Source organism: Kryptolebias marmoratus, linkage group LG4 (assembly GCF_001649575.2).
Source record: "Kryptolebias marmoratus isolate JLee-2015 linkage group LG4, ASM164957v2, whole genome shotgun sequence".
NCBI lineage: Eukaryota > Metazoa > Chordata > Actinopteri > Cyprinodontiformes > Rivulidae > Kryptolebias > Kryptolebias marmoratus.
This window is the reverse complement of record NC_051433.1, coordinates 14725998-14750690: the sequence shown is the minus strand read 5'-3', so window position 1 is coordinate 14750690 and position 24693 is coordinate 14725998. Positions and strand designations below refer to the sequence as shown.

Here is a 24693-nt window from a genome sequence, read left to right as displayed (position 1 = left end):
ATCTATCTGTGAGACTAAAATTAAAAAATAGATCATCTGTCAGCAGCTTGAAGCAGACAGCAGATTTGTGTCTACAGGTGCTGGTCATAAAATTAGAATATCATGAAAAAGTAGATTGATTTCAGTAATTCCATTTAAAAAGTGAAACTTGTATATTATATTCATACATTACATACAAACTCATATATTTCAAATGTTTATTTCGTTTAATNTATCAGCACATACAGCTGTGTAACAGTCTGACTGTTAACACCTGCCTGTCCTCCAGGAGAAATATCACATCTTTCTTCTACATGAAGTAGATCAAGTTTGTCCTAAAAGCATCTTTCTGATTGGAGCAGCTGTTTCACTGAACAGAGCTCATTAAATATATAATAATATCAATATAATCTGTTCATGAAACTCTCTGCTATAATGTTTTCCAGCAAATCTAAAGCCCAACATCACCATCAGTCCTGAAGGTGTAATTATCAACAGACAGCCTGTCAACATTACTTGTAGCATCTATGAAAGGCCGATAGAAGGATCAGTCATCTTCATGAAGACCCAAGCTTCAGTCAATCAGACTCTAAACTCAAACGTCAGCTTTGGTACTTTCTACATCCCTCAAGCCAGCAAAGAAGATGAAGGATTGTACCAGTGTCAGGTTATAAAAATGGTTTCTAATGAAACTTTTAGCACCTTCATTAGTGACCCCATCAACCTAACACTGACTGGTAATTATTTTATTGTTATCAATATTATTATTGTATTCTGTTCAGTTTTTAAACACCTAAGTTTTGCATTCTTTCTTTTACGCACTCAGATTATTACTTTAGATTAGTTGGATCAAATCAGACGTGCTCTAGAAGAACTGAGGTGTACTACAAAGACACCTGTGGAACTTTTATTTCAGTCCATGCTGTGTTGTGATTTAAATACTGTATGTTCTGTGCTCTTGTTATTGACTGGCAGATGCTCAGATCAGATTAGTCGGACCATCCCAGTGCTCTGGACGAGTTGAAATCTTTTACAATGATGAATGGGGAACAGTGTGTGATGACGACTGGGACTTGGAGGATGCTCAGGTGGTCTGCAGACAGCTGGGCTGTGGTGCAGCTCTGGATGCACCTCATGTTGCCTATTTTGGTCAAGGTGCTAACCGAATCTGGCTGGATAATGTGGGTTGTACCGGAAGTGAAACATATCTGACAAACTGTTCACACAACGGATTTGGGATACACAACTGTGGACATGGTGAGGATGCTGGTGTCATCTGCTCAGGTGGGAAAATGTTTTCTTTTTTTATTGCTGTAAATGTTGTAATTGACCTCACAAAGTTAGGAGTATCAGCACATACAGCTGTGTAACAGTCTGACTGTTAACACCTGCCTGTCCTCCAGGAGAAATATCACATCTTTCTTCTACATGAAGTAGATCAAGTTTGTCCTAAAAGCATCTTTCTGATTGGAGCAGCTGTTTCACTGAACAGAGCTCATTAAATATATAATAATATCAATATAATCTGTTCATGAAACTCTCTGCTATAATGTTTTCCAGCAAATCTAAAGCCCAACATCACCATCAGTCCTGAAGGTGTAATTATCAACAGACAGCCTGTCAACATTACTTGTAGCATCTATGAAAGGCCGATAGAAGGATCAGTCATCTTCATGAAGACCCAAGCTTCAGTCAATCAGACTCTAAACTCAAACGTCAGCTTTGGTACTTTCTACATCCCTCAAGCCAGCAAAGAAGATGAAGGATTGTACCAGTGTCAGGTTATAAAAATGGTTTCTAATGAAACTTTTAGCACCTTCATTAGTGACCCCATCAACCTAACACTGACTGGTAATTATTTTATTGTTATCAATATTATTATTGTATTCTGTTCAGTTTTTAAACACCTAAGTTTTGCATTCTTTCTTTTACGCACTCAGATTATTACTTTAGATTAGTTGGATCAAATCAGACGTGCTCTAGAAGAACTGAGGTGTACTACAAAGACACCTGTGGAACTTTTATTTCAGTCCATGCTGTGTTGTGATTTAAATACTGTATGTTCTGTGCTCTTGTTATTGACTGGCAGATGCTCAGATCAGATTAGTCGGACCATCCCAGTGCTCTGGACGAGTTGAAATCTTTTACAATGATGAATGGGGAACAGTGTGTGATGACGACTGGGACTTGGAGGATGCTCAGGTGGTCTGCAGACAGCTGGGCTGTGGTGCAGCTCTGGATGCACCTCATGTTGCCTATTTTGGTCAAGGTGCTAACCGAATCTGGCTGGATAATGTGGGTTGTACCGGAAGTGAAACACATCTGACAAACTGTTCACACAACGGATTTGGGATACACAACTGTGGACATGGTGAGGATGCTGGTGTCATCTGCTCAGGTGGGAAATTGCTTTTCTTTTTTTATTGTTGTAATTCTTCTGGTCATTAGAGTTCCTCGCTGTTATTAATAGGGACCAAAATGTAAAGGTAAGCATCCAGATAGTGATTGTTTCTGGCTGTGAGGCACCAGCAGATTTGCACAATGTGTTTCCTTCCAGCATTTTGATTTAAAAATTGCTCTTTGATCTGAAGCACTTTATTGCTTTCTTTGACGAAACTAGCATGATAACTCTACTGTACTTTTGTTGCAGATGTAAGATACACCAGTACTATTATACTCAGAGCAGCTACAGTATATGTTTATTCATTGTTTGTTTAAAACTGGGTTCATTCTATACAGTTTTTGGCCATCGTTCACAAAATCTTTTGTTGTGAAAAAATTAGGACAAAATCTTTTGCCATGAGCTTCAACAGGTGGATGTTCAATTTGCAGAATCACTGAGAGCTGATTGAAAAGTTTTACAACCAAAGATGGCCCAAGAAACTTTAAATATTATAACTCCTACTTCTCTTTGTGGCCACCAAGATTAAATCATTTAGTATAATTGATGCTGTTGTATACAAAACTGGTTCCATATCAGAGTAAATGGGACTAAGTGTGACAAGTGTAAAGCTGTTATTTGTCACATGACTATGGTATTATATGCCTGGAATCAAACAATATTTGTAATATTGTGTAATCTGTTCATGAAACCCTCTGCTATAATGTTTTCCAGCAAATCTAAAGCCCAACATCACCATCAGTCCTGAAGGTGTAATTATCAACAGACAGCCTGTCAACATTACTTGTAGCATCTATGAAAGGCAGATAGAAGGATCAGTCATCTTCATGAAGACCCAAGCTTCAGTCAATCAGACTCTAAACCCAAACGTCAGCTTTGGTACTTTCTACATCCCTCAAGCCAGCAAAGAAGATGAAGGATTGTACCAGTGTCAAGTTTTAAAAATAGTTTCTAATGAAACTTTTAGCACCTTCATTAGTGACCCCATCAACCTAACACTGACTGGTAATTATTTTGTTGTTTTAGTTATTATTATTGTATTCTGTTCAGTTTTTAAACACCTACATTTTGCATTCTTTCTTTTACGCACTCAGAATTTTACTTTAGATTAGTTGGATCAAATCAGACGTGCTCTAGAAGAACTGAGGTGTACTACAAAGACACCTGTGGAACTTTTATTTCAGTCCATGCTGTGTTGTGATTTAAATACTGTATGTTCTGTGCTCTTGTTATTGACTGACAGATGCTCAGATCAGATTAGTCGGACCATCCCAGTGCTCTGGACGAGTTGAAATCTTTTACAATGATGAATGGGGAACAGTGTGTGATGACGACTGGGACTTGGAGGATGCTCAGGTGGTCTGCAGACAGCTGGGCTGTGGTGCAGCTCTGGATGCACCTCATGTTGCCTATTTTGGTCAAGGTGCTAACCGAATCTGGCTGGATAATGTGGGTTGTACCGGAAGTGAAACACATCTGACAAACTGTTCACACAACGGATTTGGGATACACAACTGTGGACATGGTGAGGATGCTGGTGTCATCTGCTCAGGTGGGAAATTGCTTTTCTTTTTTTATTGTTGTAATTCTTCTGGTCATTAGAGTTCCTCGCTGTTATTAATAGGGACCAAAATGTAAAGGTAAGCATCCAGATAGTGATTATTTCTGGCTGTGAGGCACCAGCAGATTTGCACAATGTGTTTCCTTCCAGCATTTTGATTTAAAAATTGCTCTTTGATCTGAAGCACTTTATTGCTTTCTTTGACGAAACTAGCATGATAACTCTACTGTACTTTTGTTGCAGATGTAAGATACACCAGTACTATTATACTCAGAGCAGCTACAGTATATGTTTATTCATTGTTTGTTTAAAACTGGGTTCATTCTATACAGTTTTTGGCAACCACTTACAAAATCTTTCACTGTGAAAAAATTGTGACAACATTTTTGGTCATGAGCTTTAACAGGTGGATGTTCAATTTGCAGGATCTCTGAGAGTTGATTAAATAATTTTACAACCAAAGATGGCCTATGCAACTTTAAATATTGTAACTCCTCCTACTTTTCTTTGCTTTCGCTGAAAGTTGTGTGTGCATTTTTTTGTTTGTTTGTCAATTTAGAAAATGCCCCATGAACCACATGAGAGATTTTGACAAAAACTCTCAGAAAGAAAACATTGTATCTACAACTGATCTTACAGATACAGTCAATCTTACAGATATTGACAGTGTTGGGGAAATTTACCCTTTACTGGAATGAGCTAAATGTTCAGCTCAAACAAATTAAAACTGAAGTCATTCATGTTCATACTTCACCGCTAAAATGTTTTCTAAAAATGAGCAGAAAACCTCTAGAAACAAACAGGAAAAGTGACAAAGAAAGAATAATTTCTGATGTCAGTAAAAATTGTTGTGAATACAACAATTAGCATTCTGAAATGATCATTTTCACCAACAACTTAATGTGGTACATCTGGTCTGTTGTGACTAATATATGATAAATCAGCTTGCCATACTGTACTTGTCTTGGTACATGTGTTTGCTTCTGTCCCAATAACTGTTTTCACATTTATTATATTTCAATATGGCCAAATTTTAAATAAAGCTGCTCTCATTGACATATTTTTACTTTTCTTTTCACAAAGCAAAATAAATCTTTAGCTGTGACCCATTTAAGTTACATCTTTAAACACACTAATTCTCAGACCTCTGCCAGTTTGACATTCAGTTAAGAAAATGTATATATTTAGAATTTTATGAAGAACACCATTGGCTGACAACCCTCCTACTCAAATAGATGAAAGACAATGTTTGTGTTAGTTTTGTTTGGCTGACATTTGTTTTTCAAACTCTATGCAGTTTCACATTTTATGTAAATACATTTTTACATGTAAAATGAAGATGTTACACATATTTTTGGATACTTAAAGAAACAAGATTACACTGTGTTTGAGACTTAATTCAGTCCATGCTGTGTTGTGATTTAAATACTGTATGTTCTGTGCTCTTGTTATTGACTGACAGGTGCTCAGATCAGATTAGTCGGACCATCCCAGTGCTCTGGACGAGTTGAAATCTTTTACAATGATGAATGGGGAACAGTGTGTGATGACGACTGGGACTTGGAGGATGCTCAGGTGGTCTGCAGACAGCTGGGCTGTGGTGCAGCTCTGGATGCACCTCATGTTGCCTATTTTGGTCAAGGTGCTAACCGAATCTGGCTGGATAATGTGGGTTGTACCGGAAGTGAAACACATCTGACAAACTGTTCACACAACGGATTTGGGATACACAACTGTGGACATGGTGAGGATGCTGGTGTCATCTGCTCAGGTGGGAAATTGCTTTTCTTTTTTTATTGTTGTAATTCTTCTGGTCATTAGAGTTCCTCGCTGTTATTAATAGGGACCAAAATGTAAAGGTAAGCATCCAGATAGTGATTATTTCTGGCTGTGAGGCACCAGCAGATTTGCACAATGTGTTTCCTTCCAGCATTTTGATTTAAAAATTGCTCTTTGATCTGAAGCACTTTATTGCTTTCTTTGACGAAACTAGCATGATAACTCTACTGTACTTTTGTTGCAGATGTAAGATACACCAGTACTATTATACTCAGAGCAGCTACAGTATATGTTTATTCATTGTTTGTTTAAAACTGGGTTCATTCTATACAGTTTTTGGCAACCACTTACAAAATCTTTCACTGTGAAAAAATTGTGACAACATTTTTGGTCATGAGCTTTAACAGGTGGATGTTCAATTTGCAGGATCTCTGAGAGTTGATTAAATAATTTTACAACCAAAGATGGCCTATGCAACTTTAAATATTGTAACTCCTCCTACTTTTCTTTGCTTTCGCTGAAAGTTGTGTGTGCATTTTTTTGTTTGTTTGTCAATTTAGAAAATGCCCCATGAACCACATGAGAGATTTTGACAAAAACTCTCAGAAAGAAAACATTGTATCTACAACTGATCTTACAGATACAGTCAATCTTACAGATATTGACAGTGTTGGGGAAATTTACCCTTTACTGGAATGAGCTAAATGTTCAGCTCAAACAAATTAAAACTGAAGTCATTCATGTTCATACTTCACCGCTAAAATGTTTTCTAAAAATGAGCAGAAAACCTCTAGAAACAAACAGGAAAAGTGACAAAGAAAGAATAATTTCTGATGTCAGTAAAAATTGTTGTGAATACAACAATTAGCATTCTGAAATGATCATTTTCACCAACAACTTAATGTGGTACATCTGGTCTGTTGTGACTAATATATGATAAATCAGCTTGCCATACTGTACTTGTCTTGGTACATGTGTTTGCTTCTGTCCCAATAACTGTTTTCACATTTATTATATTTCAATATGGCCAAATTTTAAATAAAGCTGCTCTCATTGACATATTTTTACTTTTCTTTTCACAAAGCAAAATAAATCTTTAGCTGTGACCCATTTAAGTTACATCTTTAAACACACTAATTCTCAGACCTCTGCCAGTTTGACATTCAGTTAAGAAAATGTATATATTTAGAATTTTATGAAGAACACCATTGGCTGACAACCCTCCTACTCAAATAGATGAAAGACAATGTTTGTGTTAGTTTTGTTTGGCTGACATTTGTTTTTCAAACTCTATGCAGTTTCACATTTTATGTAAATACATTTTTACATGTAAAATGAAGATGTTACACATATTTTTGGATACTTAAAGAAACAAGATTACACTGTGTTTGAGACTTAATTCAGTCCATGCTGTGTTGTGATTTAAATACTGTATGTTCTGTGCTCTTGTTATTGACTGACAGGTGCTCAGATCAGATTAGTCGGACCATCCCAGTGCTCTGGACGAGTTGAAATCTTTTACAATGATGAATGGGGAACAGTGTGTGATGACGACTGGGACTTGGAGGATGCTCAGGTGGTCTGCAGACAGCTGGGCTGTGGTGCAGCTCTGGATGCACCTCATGTTGCCTATTTTGGTCAAGGTGCTAACCGAATCTGGCTGGATAATGTGGGTTGTACCGGAAGTGAAACACATCTGACAAACTGTTCACACAACGGATTTGGGATACACAACTGTGGACATGGTGAGGATGCTGGTGTCATCTGCTCAGGTGGGAAATTGCTTTTCTTTTTTTATTGTTGTAATTCTTCTGGTCATTAGAGTTCCTCGCTGTTATTAATAGGGACCAAAATGTAAAGGTAAGCATCCAGATAGTGATTATTTCTGGCTGTGAGGCACCAGCAGATTTGCACAATGTGTTTCCTTCCAGCATTTTGATTTAAAAATTGCTCTTTGATCTGAAGCACTTTATTGCTTTCTTTGACGAAACTAGCATGATAACTCTACTGTACTTTTGTTGCAGATGTAAGATACACCAGTACTATTATACTCAGAGCAGCTACAGTATATGTTTATTCATTGTTTGTTTAAAACTGGGTTCATTCTATACAGTTTTTGGCAACCACTTACAAAATCTTTCACTGTGAAAAAATTGTGACAACATTTTTGGTCATGAGCTTTAACAGGTGGATGTTCAATTTGCAGGATCTCTGAGAGTTGATTAAATAATTTTACAACCAAAGATGGCCTATGCAACTTTAAATATTGTAACTCCTCCTACTTTTCTTTGCTTTCGCTGAAAGTTGTGTGTGCATTTTTTTGTTTGTTTGTCAATTTAGAAAATGCCCCATGAACCACATGAGAGATTTTGACAAAAACTCTCAGAAAGAAAACATTGTATCTACAACTGATCTTACAGATACAGTCAATCTTACAGATATTGACAGTGTTGGGGAAATTTACCCTTTACTGGAATGAGCTAAATGTTCAGCTCAAACAAATTAAAACTGAAGTCATTCATGTTCATACTTCACCGCTAAAATGTTTTCTAAAAATGAGCAGAAAACCTCTAGAAACAAACAGGAAAAGTGACAAAGAAAGAATAATTTCTGATGTCAGTAAAAATTGTTGTGAATACAACAATTAGCATTCTGAAATGATCATTTTCACCAACAACTTAATGTGGTACATCTGGTCTGTTGTGACTAATATATGATAAATCAGCTTGCCATACTGTACTTGTCTTGGTACATGTGTTTGCTTCTGTCCCAATAACTGTTTTCACATTTATTATATTTCAATATGGCCAAATTTTAAATAAAGCTGCTCTCATTGACATATTTTTACTTTTCTTTTCACAAAGCAAAATAAATCTTTAGCTGTGACCCATTTAAGTTACATCTTTAAACACACTAATTCTCAGACCTCTGCCAGTTTGACATTCAGTTAAGAAAATGTATATATTTAGAATTTTATGAAGAACACCATTGGCTGACAACCCTCCTACTCAAATAGATGAAAGACAATGTTTGTGTTAGTTTTGTTTGGCTGACATTTGTTTTTCAAACTCTATGCAGTTTCACATTTTATGTAAATACATTTTTACATGTAAAATGAAGATGTTACACATATTTTTGGATACTTAAAGAAACAAGATTACACTGTGTTTGAGACTTAATTCAGTCCATGCTGTGTTGTGATTTAAATACTGTATGTTCTGTGCTCTTGTTATTGACTGACAGGTGCTCAGATCAGATTAGTCGGACCATCCCAGTGCTCTGGACGAGTTGAAATCTTTTACAATGATGAATGGGGAACAGTGTGTGATGACGACTGGGACTTGGAGGATGCTCAGGTGGTCTGCAGACAGCTGAGCTGTGGTGCAGCTCTGGATGCCCCTCGCTTTGCCTTCTTTGGTCAAGGTGCTAACCGAATCTGGCTGCATAATGTGGGTTGTAGAGGAAGTGAAAAATATCTGACAAACTGTTCACACATCGGATTTGGGCAACACGACTGTGGACATGGTGATGATGCTGGTGTCATCTGCTCAGGTGGGTAAATGTTTTCTTTTTTTTATTGTTGTAATTCTTCTGGTCATTAGAGTTCCTCGCTGTTATTAATAGGGACCAAAATGTAAAGGTAAGCATCCAGATAGTGATTGTTTCTGGCTGTGAGGCACCAGCAGATTGGCACAATGTGTTTCCTTCCAGCATTTTGATTTAAATAATATTCTGTGGAGCAGAATTCCTTTAATTTGTTTTCTGATGACACCAGTATATGATAACTTTACTCTACTTTTATTGCAGATTTCTGATAATCCAGTACTATTATACTCACAGCAGCTACAGTATATGTCCATCCACTGTTTGTTTAAAACTGGGTTCATTCTCTACAGTTTTTGGCAACCACTTACAAAATCTTTCACTGTGAAAGAATTAGGACAAAATCTTTTGTCATGAGCTTCAACAGGTGGATGTTCAATTCGCAGGATCACTGAGATCTGATTGAAAAGTTTTATAACCAAAGACGGCCTATGCAACTTTAAATATTGTAACTCCTTCTACTTCTTGTTGTTGCCCTTTGCTGAAGTTGTGTCTGTGTACATTTTTTGTTTGTTTCTCAGTTTAGCAAAATGCCCCATGAACCACAGGACAGATATTGATAAAATATTTAGAAAATAGATGCTGGATGTACAATTGATCTTACAGATACAGTCAATGTTACAGATATTGACAGTGTTGGGGAAATTTACCACTCACAATGTTTCTGTTGGTTTTGTTTGGCTGGCATTTGGTCCAAAACAAAAAGTTGTAAGGAGCACAATATCTCAAAGGTTTCTCTGCACCCTCATCCCTTTTCTCCTCAGTCTCCTGCATGCGGGATCTGGACAGACTCTAACTGGAGCACAGTCCAGTAACAGGTGCACAGGTGTTCACACTTTTAATGTCCAAGGCATTGGCTTTCAGGCTTTATAGTTCAGAAGCAAGGTGAAGATGTGTGCATGTAATCAATGAGGGGACCTCACAAAGTTAGGAGTATCAGCACATACAGCTGTGTAACAGTCTGACTGTTAATACCTGCCTGTCCTCCAGGAGAAATATCACAACTTTCTTCTACATGAAGTAGATCAAGTTTGTCCTAAAAACATCTTTTTGATTGCAGCAGCTGTTTCACTGAACAGAACTCATTAAATATATAATAATATCAATATAATCTGTTCATGAAACTCTCTGCTATAATGTTTTCCAGCAAATCTAAAGCCCAACATCACCATCAGTCCTGAAGGTGTAATTATCAACAGACAGCCTGTCAACATTACTTGTAGCATCTATGAAAGGCCGATAGAAGGATCAGTCATCTTCATGAAGACCCAAGCTTCAGTCAATCAGACTCTAAACCCAAACGTCAGCTTTGGTACTTTCTACATCCCTCAAGCCAGCAAAGAAGATGAAGGATTGTACCAGTGTCAAGTTATAAAAATAGTTTCTAATGAAACTTTTAGCACCTTCATTAGTGACCCCATCAACCTAACACTGACTGGTAATTATTTTGTTGTTTTAGTTATTATTATTGTATTCTGTTCAGTTTTTAAACACCTACATTTTGCATTCTTTCTTTTACGCACTCAGAATTTTACTTTAGATTAGTTGGATCAAATCAGACGTGCTCTAGAAGAACTGAGGTGTACTACAAAGACACCTGTGGAACTTTTATTTCAGTCCATGCTGTGTTGTGATTTAAATACTGTATGTTCTGTGCTCTTGTTATTGACTGACAGATGCTCAGATCAGATTAGTCGGACCATCCCAGTGCTCTGGACGAGTTGAAATCTTTTACAATGATGAATGGGGAACAGTGTGTGATGACGACTGGGACTTGGAGGATGCTCAGGTGGTCTGCAGACAGCTGGGCTGTGGTGCAGCTCTGGATGCACCTCATGTTGCCTATTTTGGTCAAGGTGCTAACCGAATCTGGCTGGATAATGTGGGTTGTACCGGAAGTGAAACACATCTGACAAACTGTTCACACAACGGATTTGGGATACACAACTGTGGACATGGTGAGGATGCTGGTGTCATCTGCTCAGGTGGGAAAATGTTTTTCTTTTTTTTATTGTTGGAATTGTTTTGGTCATTAGTGTTGCTCAGTGTTGTTAATGGGGACCAAAACATAAAGGTAAGAATCCAGATAGTGATTATTTCTGGCTGTGAAGCACCAGCAGATTGGCACGATGTGTTTCCTTCCAACATTTTTATTTTGAAAATGTTCTGTGGCACAGAATCCCTTTAATTTGTTTTCTGATGACACCAGTGTAAAATAACTTTACTCTACTTTTATTGCAGGTTTCTGATAATCCAGCACTTTTATACTCAGAGCAGCTACAGTATATGTCCATCCACTGTTTGTTGAAAACTGGGTTCATTCTATGCAGTTTTTGGCCATCCTTTACAAAATCTTAAATTGTGAAAAAAATGTGACAAAATCTTTTTTTTGTCAAGGACTGAACTAAATATGAGGCCTGTGCAAATTCAGATAAATGTTTTTTTTGTGCTGGATGATTTTTTTCTGACAAATCTGATCAAACTAACATTCCTCGAAGGAACGCATATTGCCCACAGCTTTGTATGACAACGTTTTAACAAAGATCTTGTGTAATAAATTAGCTCTCAGAATATGTGTTAGGGATAACTCTCAGCTGCAACCACACCAAATCGTTCCTCAGTATCTGTAAAAGTAATTGAGTTATAGTCATTTTAATGTTTTGCAAGATTGATTTCCTGTGGTGAACATCTTGAATCAGGTTGACTAAAAATTAGTTGTAAATGTACATCAGAGAACTACTGTCAGTGAGAAAAACACAGAAACGTAATGGTATTTACATTATCTGTAGGTACTGTAAATACCTACAAATAATGTTCAGTTTCTAAATACTCATGTTTTGAATTATTTGTTTTATGTACTCATAGATTATTCAGTTAGATTAGTTGGATCAAATCAGGCATGCTCTGGAAGAATTGAAATATACTACAAAGCCACCTGGGGGACGGTCTGTGATGATGGCTGGGACACAAATGATGCCGAGGTGGTCTGCAGACAGTTAGGCTGTGGTCCAGCATTGGGTGCTCCTTCAAAAGCCTACTTTGGTGAAGGCACTGGACAAATCTGGCTTGATGATGTGGCCTGTTTAGGAAATGAAAGCTCTCTTTCTAAGTGTTTCCACAGTGGATTTGGGACACACAACTGTGAACACCATCAGGATGTTGGTGTAACATGTGAAGGTATGACTGTATTTTTAAAATGTTCACAATGCATCTTCCCTTTTAATTTATGTTTATTTTGATTTGTAACACCTTATACCTAACATAAAGAATAGTCACATGTTTGAATTTTTGTGAGTCAAGGACTGAACTGTATATGAGGTCTGTGAAAGTGTAGATACCTGTTTTTCATGCTGGATAATTTATTTTGACAAATATAATTAAACTATTGTTCCTTGAAGAAATGCATATTGCCCACAGCTTTGAATGCTAGTGTTTTAAACAAAGATCTTGTGTAATAAATTAGCTCTCAGAGTATGTGTTGGGGATAATTCTCAGCTGCTACCACATCAAATCCATGCTCAATATCTGTAAAAGTGACTGAGTTAGTCATTTTAATGTTTTGTAAGGTTGATTAGCTGTGGTAACCATCTTGAATCTGGTTGACTACAAAATTAGTTGTAGATATACATCAGAGGATTACTGTTACAGAGAAAAACACACACCGAAATGTAATGGTATTTACAATATCTGAAAAAGCGCAGTCTAATGTGTTCAGTGTTTTCTAAGAGGAAGGGAGTCCCAACTCAAATTAAGTCAGGCTGCATCTGTAATACAAAATTTAGGCTGACATGACAGCTTTGTTTACAGTCATTCCACTGTAAAAACTTTTAGACTGTATTCCATCTAACATCCTATCTGTAATAAAACAAACAAAACGACACCAGCTGATTTGGAAACGTCAAACAGCAGTTAGCCAGAATGTGTAAAATTGTACAATAACATTACACCAAATCAGTATTGTCAGATTAGGTGGTGGTTGGATGGTTTGCACCCAAATGCAGGTTGACACAGAGAGCTAAAAAAATTCAAATTTATTTAAAATAAAAAAACAAAAGAGAAGGCTGACATGGTAGCAACAAAACTTACAAAATCCTGACTTGCAGGGAACTCAAAGGGCAAGACTTGAGGCAAACCGGACAGAGCATGAGAGCAACAATGACCCAGTAAGGAAGATGACCAGGTTTTAAAAGCAGAGGGTGATTGGAAAATGAACATAAGTGACTGATTACAAACAAGAGACAGATGCAGGTGGATGAGGCAGATTGACATGAGAATGACTGAGGGAAAGTGAATTATGACAGGAAACACAGACTGCACAGGGAACAAAACATAACACTAACTAACCAAACTAAACACAGGCAAAACCAAAAAACAAAATTGAAGAAACAAACTAAATACAACATAAACTCAAAAACTCCAACAAAACCCAAATCCTGACAATTCCTACATGTCTTCAGCAATAAACTGGATAACTTTAAAGTAGATTAGATGATGCATAGGTCTGCGTCTCATCTCCTTGTTCTGTGTGAAAAAACTGACTTCTTTGTATGCTTGTTTTTTTTTGTAACAGATGGTCTTCACATAAGATTAGCTGGATCAAACCAGACATGTTCTGGAAGAATTGAAATATTCTACAAGAACACCTGGGGGACCGTCTGTGATAATCTCTGGGACACAAACAGTTTTAACGCTGAGGTGGCCTGCAGACAGTTATCCTGTGGTCCAGCATTAGCTACATACTCATTGGCCAGATATGGTGAAGGTACAGGACCGATCTGGCTCAGTGATGTGACCTGTTCAGGAAATGAGAGTTCTCTAAATGATTGTCGGCACATAGAATTTGGGGAAAATAACTGTATACACAATGAGGATGTTAGTGTTTCATGTTTAGGTGAGAATACTTGTTTTGTTTTTCAAAAATCTATGCAGTTATTTATTTTATGTAAATAAAGTTTTACATGTAAAATGAAGATGTTACACATATTTTTGTATACTTAAAGAAACACGCTTATACTATGTTAGAGACTTTTATTTCAGTCCATGCTGTGTTGTGATTGAAATACTGTATGTTCTGTGCTCTTGTTATTGACTGACAGGTACTCAGATCAGATTAGTCGGACCATCCCGGTGCTCTGGACGAGTTGAAATCTTTTACAATGATGAATGGGGAACAGTGTGTGATGACGACTGGGACTTGGAGGATGCTCAGGTGGTCTGCAGACAGCTGGGCTGTGGTGCAGCTCTGGATGCACCTCACTTTGCCTACTTTGGTCAAGGTGCTAACCGAATCTGGCTGGATAATGTGGGTTGTACCGGAAGTGAAACATATCTGACAAACTGTTCACACAACGGATTTGGGATACACAACTGTGGACATGGTGAGGATGCTGGTGTCATCTGCTCAGGTGGGAAAATGTTTTCTTTTTTTATTGCTGTAAATGTTGTAATTGACCTCACAAAGTTAGGAGTATCAGCACATACAGCTGTGTAACAGTCTGACTGTTAACACCTGCCTGTCCTCCAGGAGAAATATCACATCTTTCTTCTACATGAAGTAGATCAAGTTTGTCCTAAAAGCATCTTTCTGATTGGAGCAGCTGTTTCACTGAACAGAGCTCATTAAATATATAATAATATCAATATAATCTGTTCATGAAACTCTCTGCTATAATGTTTTCCAGCAAATCTAAAGCCCAACATCACCATCAGTCCTGAAGGTGTAATTATCAACAGACAGCCTGTCAACATTACTTGTAGCATCTATGAAAGGCCGATAGAAGGATCAGTCATCTTCATGAAGACCCAAGCTTCAGTCAATCAGACTCTAAACCCAAACGTCAGCTTTGGTACTTTCTACATCCCTCAAGCCAGCAAAGAAGATGAAGGATCGTACCAGTGTCAAGTTAAAAAAATTGTTTCTAATAAAACTTTTAGCACCTTCATTAGTGACCCCATCACCCTAAAAGTGTCTGGTAAATATTATTATTATTATTATTATTATTATTATTATTATTATTATTATTATTATTATTATTATTATTATTATATTCTGTTTAGTTTTTGTATAATTAGGATTTGCTTTCTTTATTTTGTGTTCTTACAGATTTTTCACTTAGATTAGTTGGATCAAATCAGGCATGCTCTGGAAGAATTGAAATATACTACAAAGCCACCTGGGGGGCGGTCTGTGATGATGGCTGGGACACAAATGATGCCGAGGTGGTCTGCAGACAGTTAGGCTGTGGTCCAGCATTGGGTGCTCCTTCAAAAGCCTACTTTGGTGAAGGCACTGGACAAATCTGGCTTGATGATGTGGCCTGTTTAGGAAATGAAAGCTCTCTTTTTGAGTGTTTCCACAATGGATTTGGGACACACAACTGTGAACACCATCAGGATGTTGGTGTAACATGTAAAGGTAAGACTGTATGTTTTTAAGAATCCACAAGGCATCTTCCCAGTTTTTTTTTATTTTCATTTCATTCTGTAAAACTTTACATCCCAACATAAAGAAGATTCATTATGTTTAAATATTTGAGAGGCAAGGACTGAACTGTATATGCGGCCTCTGCCTGTGTTTTTCATGCTGGATGATTTATTCAGACAAATATAATCAAACAATCATTCCTTGAAGGAATGCATATTGCCCACAGCTTTGTATGACAACATTTTAAACAAGGATCTTGTGTAATAAATTAGCTCTCAGAATATGTGTTAGGGATAACTCTCAGCTACTTGTTATAATTGTTCTGGTCATTTTCTTTGACAACTCAGTATTAACATAAAATGAACTGAATATGACCCAAGAAATAACGTCTATGCTTTTTTTATTTTATTTTTTTCAGCAAACTCAGCACCAGCAGGGCTCCCACTGGTGTGGTTAGCTTGGATCAGCTTGTTGCTTTCACTTGTTTCTTCTCAAACCAACCTTTAAGAGGATCGTTCATTCGGCAGAGGACCTTAGGTTTGTTCAGTACAACCCAAACATCAAGAACCAACTCTACTACAATCAGAACTCTTTTTATTTTTCATTTTTCCACTTTGTTTTTACCATGATCTACCATGATTTTTTTCTTACAAGTCCTTAAAACTATTCTGGGCATAGATTGGGTTTGTTAATGATTTTGGAAACAACACGTACTGTATGCTAACATCACACTCAAACTTAACTATAGTGATGTATAGATGATGCATAAAAAGATTTTTTTTTTTTTTTTGTTTAAGTCAATTTTTGTCTCACACCCATTTTTTTCTTTATGAACTTTTGTGTTACCCAACACTACTTTATTTTGAACCTATCTATCATCTCCATCACTGTCACCCTGGTGTTGGTTAGCACAGTCTGGTCTGGACAAAGTTTCAAGGTTTTTAGTTGCAATTTTGAAAGCATTCTGGGAGTATCAGGTGATACTGATGATCACTTAGCTTGAAGAGCTTCAGTCCTTGTCCTGAGAACCACTTTGTCATAAAAGACTCGGTCTTAGAAGTCATGGATACCAAACAGTTATGTTTTATGCTTTTCTTCCAGAACAGTTTTGTGTCAAAAAGTGACTTTAGTTTAAATGAACTGAACTAGATTCTAGCGTAGTTGCAACAGGCAACACAAAGAGTCCTGAAAGCCTCCTGGGTGAATAGCACAACACTCCAGAAATTTTCAACTTCTTGTGCTTCTGTTCAGGCTTTTCTGAAAAGTTTTGTTTTTGGGGGTTTTTTTTTCTCTCTGCTCCTGGTGAAAGGCAGACGTGTTTCTTTTCTCTCTGTCTCTCTGTCTCCTCAACCATCATTATTAAAGACAATGATTCTGTGACGTGATTCATGGACTTATCTGCAAACACACACACACATTACACCGTCTTCTCACCGTCTCTAACAAACACACACACAAACACACACACACATTACACCGTCTTCTCACCGTCTCTAACAAACACACACACAAACACACACACACATTACACCGTCTTCTCACCGTCTCTAACAAACACACACACACACACACACACACACACACACACGCACACTTTCCGCTGTTTCTGAGTCATCTCTCTCACTCCCCCCCCTCCCTCCTTCACTATTTTAATTAGTAATTCTAATGTCGGCTGCTTAGTGGGCCTTTGGTACTATTAGAAAGTTCTGTACTGTTAGTTTTAGCATTGTAATGTTTTAGCTTATTTAGCCTTCCTGTACATTTATTTTATTTTATTTTATCTTAGCTCATATTTTAGATATTGTTAGATTGTTAGATTCCTACTAATTGTTTATTTTAGCTTTAACTTTATCATGATTTTATTTAGATTATTTTAGCTACTATTTTGACTGTCTTAGCTCATGTTTAGATATGTTTAGTTTCATGATGTTACTTAGGGTAGTCTATATTTCATTTAGATTATACATGATTGATGTTTTTACTTCTGTATTTCTATATTTGATTATGGTTTTATTTAGAATATTTTAGCTACTATTTTGACTGTCTCAGCTCATGCTTAGATATGTCTGGTTTTGTGATTTTATTTAGATTATCCTATATTTCATTTAGATTATACATGATTGATGTGTTTATTTCTGTTTCATTATGTACCTGCTGTATTTGATTCTGTTGTTGTTTCTGTTGTAAAGCGCTTTGGATCGCCTTGTTGCTGAAAAGTGCTAAATAAATAATTGTTGGACATATACTATAGTTTTAATACTTTGATTATACTAATTTACTACTGTTACTACTATTTAATGGGATTGCGTGCATTGGTGGTGGATTGTATTTACTTTGAGGTGTTGTTGTTGTTGTCTTGTTCGGGTATTTTAAATAAAAGTATCTCACTTCCATCTCAAAATGTATCTGATTTTTATTTAAAGATTTATAAATGATGACGTCAAATTTTGTTGTTAAGGGCTGTGAGGAGCTCAGTCATCCAAAAGGGAGCTTCTACTATTGCTACTCCTCCACATCAAACAGAGTCAGCTGAGGTTGTTGGGCCATTTTAAAAAACCCTCTTTTATACGTTTTTAGGTATGTCTTATGGGAGAGGAAATCCCAGGAAAGACCCTGAACTCTCTGGAGGGATTATATGTCTCTTCTGGAAATGCTTTGGGATCCCTTTGGGAGGGGCTGACAAGAGAGTCACTGATGTGAGGAAAGACTGGGTACGACTCAAGCAAGGAAGGATGGAGAGGTTTTAATAGATAGTTTAACCCTAAAAATTACAATAAAGATATACTTTTAGTAGTCATAACCTATCTATGCATAGTGTCTTTGTCCAGAATATCAAATGTGTAGAGCATGTACGTAGTTGTCCAGGCATGGATATGATTAAGAGGGGTTTTAAGAGAGTTAAACCATTAAGAAAACATACGTTGTTTAGTTGTAGCAACTGCATAAACCTGCAGTGATTTGTGTCACAAAGCAGCTTCTTCGCAGGTAACAAAGCAGTCTTATAATATTAGAGCTGAAAAAAGAGAATAGGACAGGCGGTTGTGGGGGAAATTAAAGATGTGATGAGGCCAGTGGAAGCTGTGTGGATGGTTACAAGGAACTGCAGGGGCAGAGTGGTGGGAAGGTTTTAGTGAAGCAGCAGCCGAAGCTGCAGGTCAGGCGGATCCATGTCTGTCACTCTCTTTCTTTTTCACAGGCCCTTTTTCTCTTGGTACTCACATCCATGTCTCCAGTTTCTTTTGGCCTGAATTCTATCTCTCACCTCATTGAATGTGTGAAACACCTCTTTACACACAACTCTGGTACTCAAGTGAAGCCCTGGGAAATCACTGAGGTGCTTTTAATAATAAGCGTTTATTAGCTCTAAAAAAATATCAGTTTGTTGGTCTGCGTGACACGCTGGAGCTCAGCGCAGTGGGACTGGAGCTTAAAAGACACAACTCTAAATCTGAGAAAAAATACAAGTGAAAAAAATGGAAAAGCAATAAAAAGGAAATGAAAAGCATCTTGATGATGTCACTTGATAAGAGGTTTGGTCATCAAAAAGGTGCACATACACACATGTACAAAACTTAAATTTTGGCAACTCTGATTGCAGCAGTTTGTGAATGTGTGTACTCCTGTGTCTTTTGTCTTATGTATGTTAAAGTGTGCGCAAGCACAAATGTTCCCTATTGATGATCTCTGTATGACCTGACAATAAAAGGGAGGAGATGCTTGTGACAACATGACAATGTGTGCTATAGGAAAACATTTGGTTATCTTCATCGGTGGTTGTCTTTTAAACAAAAGTAATAAGACATTTCAGACATTTCCGACTTCAATTTGGCAGTTTTAACCTAAACCTAAAGGTTGTTGTGCTTAAATCCAACGAGTAACAAAAACAAGTAACTTGAAAACAGTCAGTTTCTTCCCAGTGAAAGAGAGTTTCAGTCATATGACCTAAATTTGTGTCTTCTTATTTGAAAGTTAAGTAATTTTTTTTAACTGCAGAAGTGTCCTCTGTGGCAGATGCCATTAAGAGTACTCATAACAAGCCCAAACCCTGACTGAAACACCTGAATTCAACAATTAACAGGTGTGGGCAAATACATTTTTTACAATATTGAATTTAAAAGCCCTTATTGTCTTACCCTTGGCTGTCATGCATTTGATAGTTAGTTTTGTCTTTAAATGTTTGAGCCTTTGGAATAAGGAAAGACATTTATTTTTAGTTTGACATGTCAAACAAGCTAGTTTCCACATATTCAGGCCATAGGTGCAAAATACCTGAGCTATTTTGTCCCTCCTTCCCACTGTCCTCCTATCCCGGCCTAGATACCCCGCCTCTCAGATTTCCTGAGGGCTGAGCCCTGGGCTTTTTGTCAACTTTGTTATAAGATAGTGGGGCCCTAACGCCCAGTCCCAGGGGCCCTCACACACAGGACATTAAGCCAGTGCCTACAGTGTAGCACTGTCAGGCAGATGTAATTCTCCCTCCCTCTCTCTCTCTCCTGGAGCCTTCTCCTTTCATAGGCGTGATCGGCAGAAGAAAAGAGGCGATTGTTTGGGGACGAGAGGGATGAATTTGTCTGCCTCAGACAGGGGAAGAAAAGCAGTTTGAAAGGGACTTGTCAGTGGCTGTGGATCAGGTGCTTGGAGGGTGTTCCACTTCTCAGAGAAAATGCACCGTGTGTCAGCATGTTCTTCCGTTTCTGCTGAGCTGAGTCTGGAGTCACATTATGTCTGGGCAGGGAGTGTGCACATCAGTGTGCGCTTCTAGTTGTGCAGTTTTATTTCAGCAAACCAGCACTTACGTCTGACAGTATTTTGCATTTAATCTGTTTTACTTAAGTTGTCATTTTCTTTTATTTCTCTCTCTCTCTCCTGTTTCAGGAAAGATTTGTGTCACAGCGTATAAAAAGAATCTGAACTTTGTGGTGTTTACATTTTTATTTACATTACTCACACTCAGTGAAAGAGGACTTCTTTGAATCTACAGCTTTGGTCAGTGACCCTTTTTCCCCAATCGTAAAGATTAAAAAGTAGTTTCCTCTTCAGTTTCCCAGTAATGGATTTTGTGTCTCAAATATTCCACATTTCTATGATTTATTAAGTTTATTAATTCTGTGATATGATTTTTTTTAAATGTGCACAAAATCAGAAGTCACCTTTATTTTTAAAACCAGTGAGCACCACCGTTTGTTCAGCTTACAGAAAGTTTATACGCTAAAAATTTAACAAACCATGTTTTTCTACACTGAGATTGTTTGAAACACATAAATAAATGATTCATTACTGATGTAATTAATGCATTTAATAAAATGTGATTGCAAACTAATTTTAAAACATTTGAAGTAATTACCTGTTTTACAGATTTCGTATTGGTGGGTAAAGACAATTCAAACTTAAACCTCACTGTAAACCATAATGGAGTTGCTAAACAGAAGATAAAATGGTAACGGGGGGATTTCTTTGTTATAAACACTTCCATATTTGAGACCACCCAGAAAATCAACAGTTCTACTAAAATACAGATTGTGTAATCCTGTTCTTTCTGTGTATTTTTCTTTAAGATGAATAATTAAACCCTGACACACACATTTTTAACTTTAGTAGTATCAAGACATAAATTTGAGTTAAACTTCTTCTTCTGGTTGACATCACCTAACTTTATTAGTATTAGTTTGTATTTCTCTAAATAAAACCTTTCTCTCTTTCTCTTTCATCTCCTTCATCACCATCTGTCTTCCAGCTCCCTCCTCTGAAGGCACTTTTGTCCCTGTTTTAGTAATTTAATTTGTTAGAAAAACAAATGGTCGAAGGAGTTTTTGCCATCCAGAGGTGGGAGTTCTAAGTTTCACTTGTGATCTGATTTAGTGTGCCCACCCAGTCTTTAAAACTCTCGTTTCACAAATGTCTCCTAAGAGCTTCATCCCGCAAAGTGGCTCCTGCCACCTGACTGCTCTTTATCTCCTCTTTACTGGAAACGTCTTCGGTCATATTTTCAGGGAGGAGGTGGCGTTTTAATAGGATCTGTGAGTGTGCATGTGGGAGGCCTCGGAAGAGTGACACAGTAAGGGCTTCCAGGAGGGGGGTCAGGGACGACTTGAGAGGAGGCTGCAAGCTGCACTTGAACTGACCCTTAACGTTGTCAAAGAGTAAAGGCGCTTTGGAAGTTTCAAATCTGGCACTAAAAAGAAACTTTATACCTCAAATAAGTGTTCCTGAGGCACTCCAACATAAAGGATGTTTTTGCCAAAGGACAGATCATTACTGCTTTCTACGAGTTTTATTTAATGAATTTAATTTTATTCTTACACCATAAATTAAGTTTTATTTTCATTAACAGATAATAATTTATAGATTTAGCTTAAACTATGCTGTTCTTTGTTGTATACCAATACTAAATATTTGGAAATATTTAAAAGGTTTTGCACTGGCCAAGCATCCAAGCCTGCAACAAAGTCTGTTATCCTGAAGAAAATGTTCTTTAACAATGATGAACATACAACGAAATTGTTGGAAAATGCTGCCAAATGAATCATTTATATTATATTACAACAAATGCATTAATTTTCAGATGAAGTGCTGGGATTATCTAAAGTTAAAATCCTACAAGAGTATTTTTTTTAAAACTGAAACATAATTAATGTTTATTTTCCGTTTGAAATGCTCAAACTTGTTTAGCAAAGATGCATGATCAATATGTGCTCTATAATATGTTATATCACAACTTCATGTAACTAAACTATATCAAAAACAAGCCTATTTCGCAAGAGGCTTACCCAACAAGCAGATGCAACTTGTTAAGTAACTGGAGGAACATATGGTTCATCCTGCTCACTTTCTGTCAACAGAGTTAATCTCTGCAGCTGAGTGAAGCAACCTGTTTATTAGAAAGTAGTGGTTTGTGTCAACAAGGGCTGATAAGCTGATATGATTCTGTTGACAATTTCATTTAAACGGGACTGTTGTGAAAAGACAAGCTACATCGTCAAGGAGGTCAGTTCTGGTGACACAAGAGGCTGCTTTCTTCAAAGCAACCGCAACAAGCTTTAAAGCAAACACAAGCATATAATCAAATTATAAGGAACACATCATGTCTAAAAAACTGTCTGCAGCTGATAAACCATATATGAAAGTCGGAAATCCAGCAGAGGACCTGAAGCAGGATCTGAGGGATGAATCATCCTTCAGATGATCATCCGTACTGGATGTCAAGCTTTCAGCGAACAGCTCTTTAGGAATCATTGGTGCAAAATACTATTTTATGTGTCAAACTGTGTTATCTTAGATATTTTATATAAATTCAACCAAAAAAATGGCAACACGTTGTGTCTTTGTGACAGGCTGTTGTTAAAAAAGTGCCTAAAGATCCACCTTAAAATTACTTCCTTAAGTTTTGTATTTTCGCCTCATATGTTGGCATGTTTTCAAGTTCTTCTTACATGGATCAAAATGTGGGGAAAAAAGCTTAGTTTGTAAAAAGTCATGTTTACATGTATTGCATCTATTGGGATGAAGGTTGAGAAAGTTACTAACCAAAACACTGAGTTTAAAACACTAAAAGGTTGTGAAGACCTAAAGAAAACTGCAGTCAGGTGATGTAATGCTGTTTAAAAGTTGATAAACTCCTGTGATTCTTTATATATTTCTGCATAAATGGGACTTGGTGCTGTAGTGATTAGCACTTCTGCCTCTAGTTTGAATCCATACTTTGCAGACCTTTCTGTAGAGTTTGCATGTTTTTTCTTTGCCTGTGTGTGTGTTGTTGTTTTTTTCTTGAGGTACTTTAGCTTTGACTCACAGACCCAAAAACATGCATATTAGATCAAATAGTAATCAAATAGTAATTACAAATGAATGTGTGTGCAGGGTAAAACACGGACTGGGATTCGTTCCAGCACAAACATGTGAGTCAACTTATTTGTGTGTGGGAAAATAATCCGTTACCAAAAGAATCTGAAGGTTTTGCTTTCTATGTTTAGGTCAGCTCAGTTGCACAACAATTAATGCATCTAAATGTTACAGGTGACTGTTTCTCAGGCTTGTACATCAGCTTGGAGGAATCAGAACAGCTTAAATAAATTCAGGTGATTTCTTCACATCACCTGCTGACTTCAGGCCCTTTTGGAAGATTTATTTCCTGAAGAGATGTCCCAACTTTTTCTGTTAGGATTTGCTGCCATAATAGATGCTATAATTAAAGTTCATTGTGATGATGGCAAGCTAAAGAAAGTTCTTATTATACTAACAAACATTAGTGAAAGTGAACATTAATCAGTATAGGTGAGTTAAAGAAGGCTCAAGGATGTTATGATGTTGATTCTCAGTGACTTGTCAACGAAGATAGGATCTAATAAATATCCAGTAATTATCTGCTGTGACCTGACTCTCTTCTATTTGTTTATGTTTTGCAAACACACAAAGCCTTTTTTGCTCTGTGCAAGCACTAAAAATTCTGTGTGTTAGTTATGAGGTCTTATTATCTAATTGCATGAAATGCTAAGGTTTTCCAGATATTTTTGGATAAATATACTTGTGTTCCTTCTAATATGATGCAATGAAAGACTGAAAAACTTTTTGATTATTTATAGGGAATGCATCCCTGGCCAAAGAGGGAATGAAATGACAAAAACCTCCTTATTGGCATTTGGCCATCGAGCAAATCTTATCTGTGTACCCTTTCCTGAAAATCAGCTGCGGAGAATTTGTAAGTACAAAGCTCCAGTGAGGATGAAGAGCACTTAATGCTCATATAAATTACATAATAATCTATTTTATAAAAGAAAAATGTGGGAAACAACATAATTGTTGCTGATGCTTTGATTTCTTTTGACCGACTCCATAACAACTCTTTGTTTCCTTCTTGTATTTCTCAAACTTGTTGTTTTGCTTGCAAATGTGTCCATGCAGCATGTTTTTCTTAACCCGATAATGAATAAACAGAAACGATCAGAGGTT

General features: G+C 37.0%; 1 protein-coding gene across 2 annotated transcripts; it reads left to right on the top strand.

The window, feature by feature from the left end:
* The first annotated feature begins 236 nt into the window (after nt 1–236).
* Nucleotides 237–17241, top strand: LOC108235647 (deleted in malignant brain tumors 1 protein-like). 2 transcript variants are annotated; one of them, XM_025005889.2, is made up of 17 exons: nt 237–716; nt 955–1263; nt 1540–1830; nt 2069–2377; nt 3095–3385; nt 3624–3932; nt 5404–5712; nt 7184–7492; nt 8964–9272; nt 10471–10761; nt 11000–11308; nt 12189–12500; nt 13894–14214; nt 14420–14728; nt 15005–15295; nt 15427–15738; nt 16166–17241. In XM_025005889.2, the coding sequence occupies exons 1-17, from the start codon at nt 539–541 to the stop codon at nt 16252–16254; spliced, it is 4848 nt and encodes a 1615-aa protein (XP_024861657.1). In that variant the 5' UTR covers nt 237–538; the 3' UTR covers nt 16255–17241. The 2 variants fall into 2 exon arrangements, with proteins under 2 accessions (XP_024861657.1, XP_037830972.1); XM_037975044.1 differs by lacking the exon at nt 8964–9272 and having other exon boundaries at nt 238–716.
* The last annotated feature ends 7452 nt before the right edge of the window (nt 17242–24693 follow it).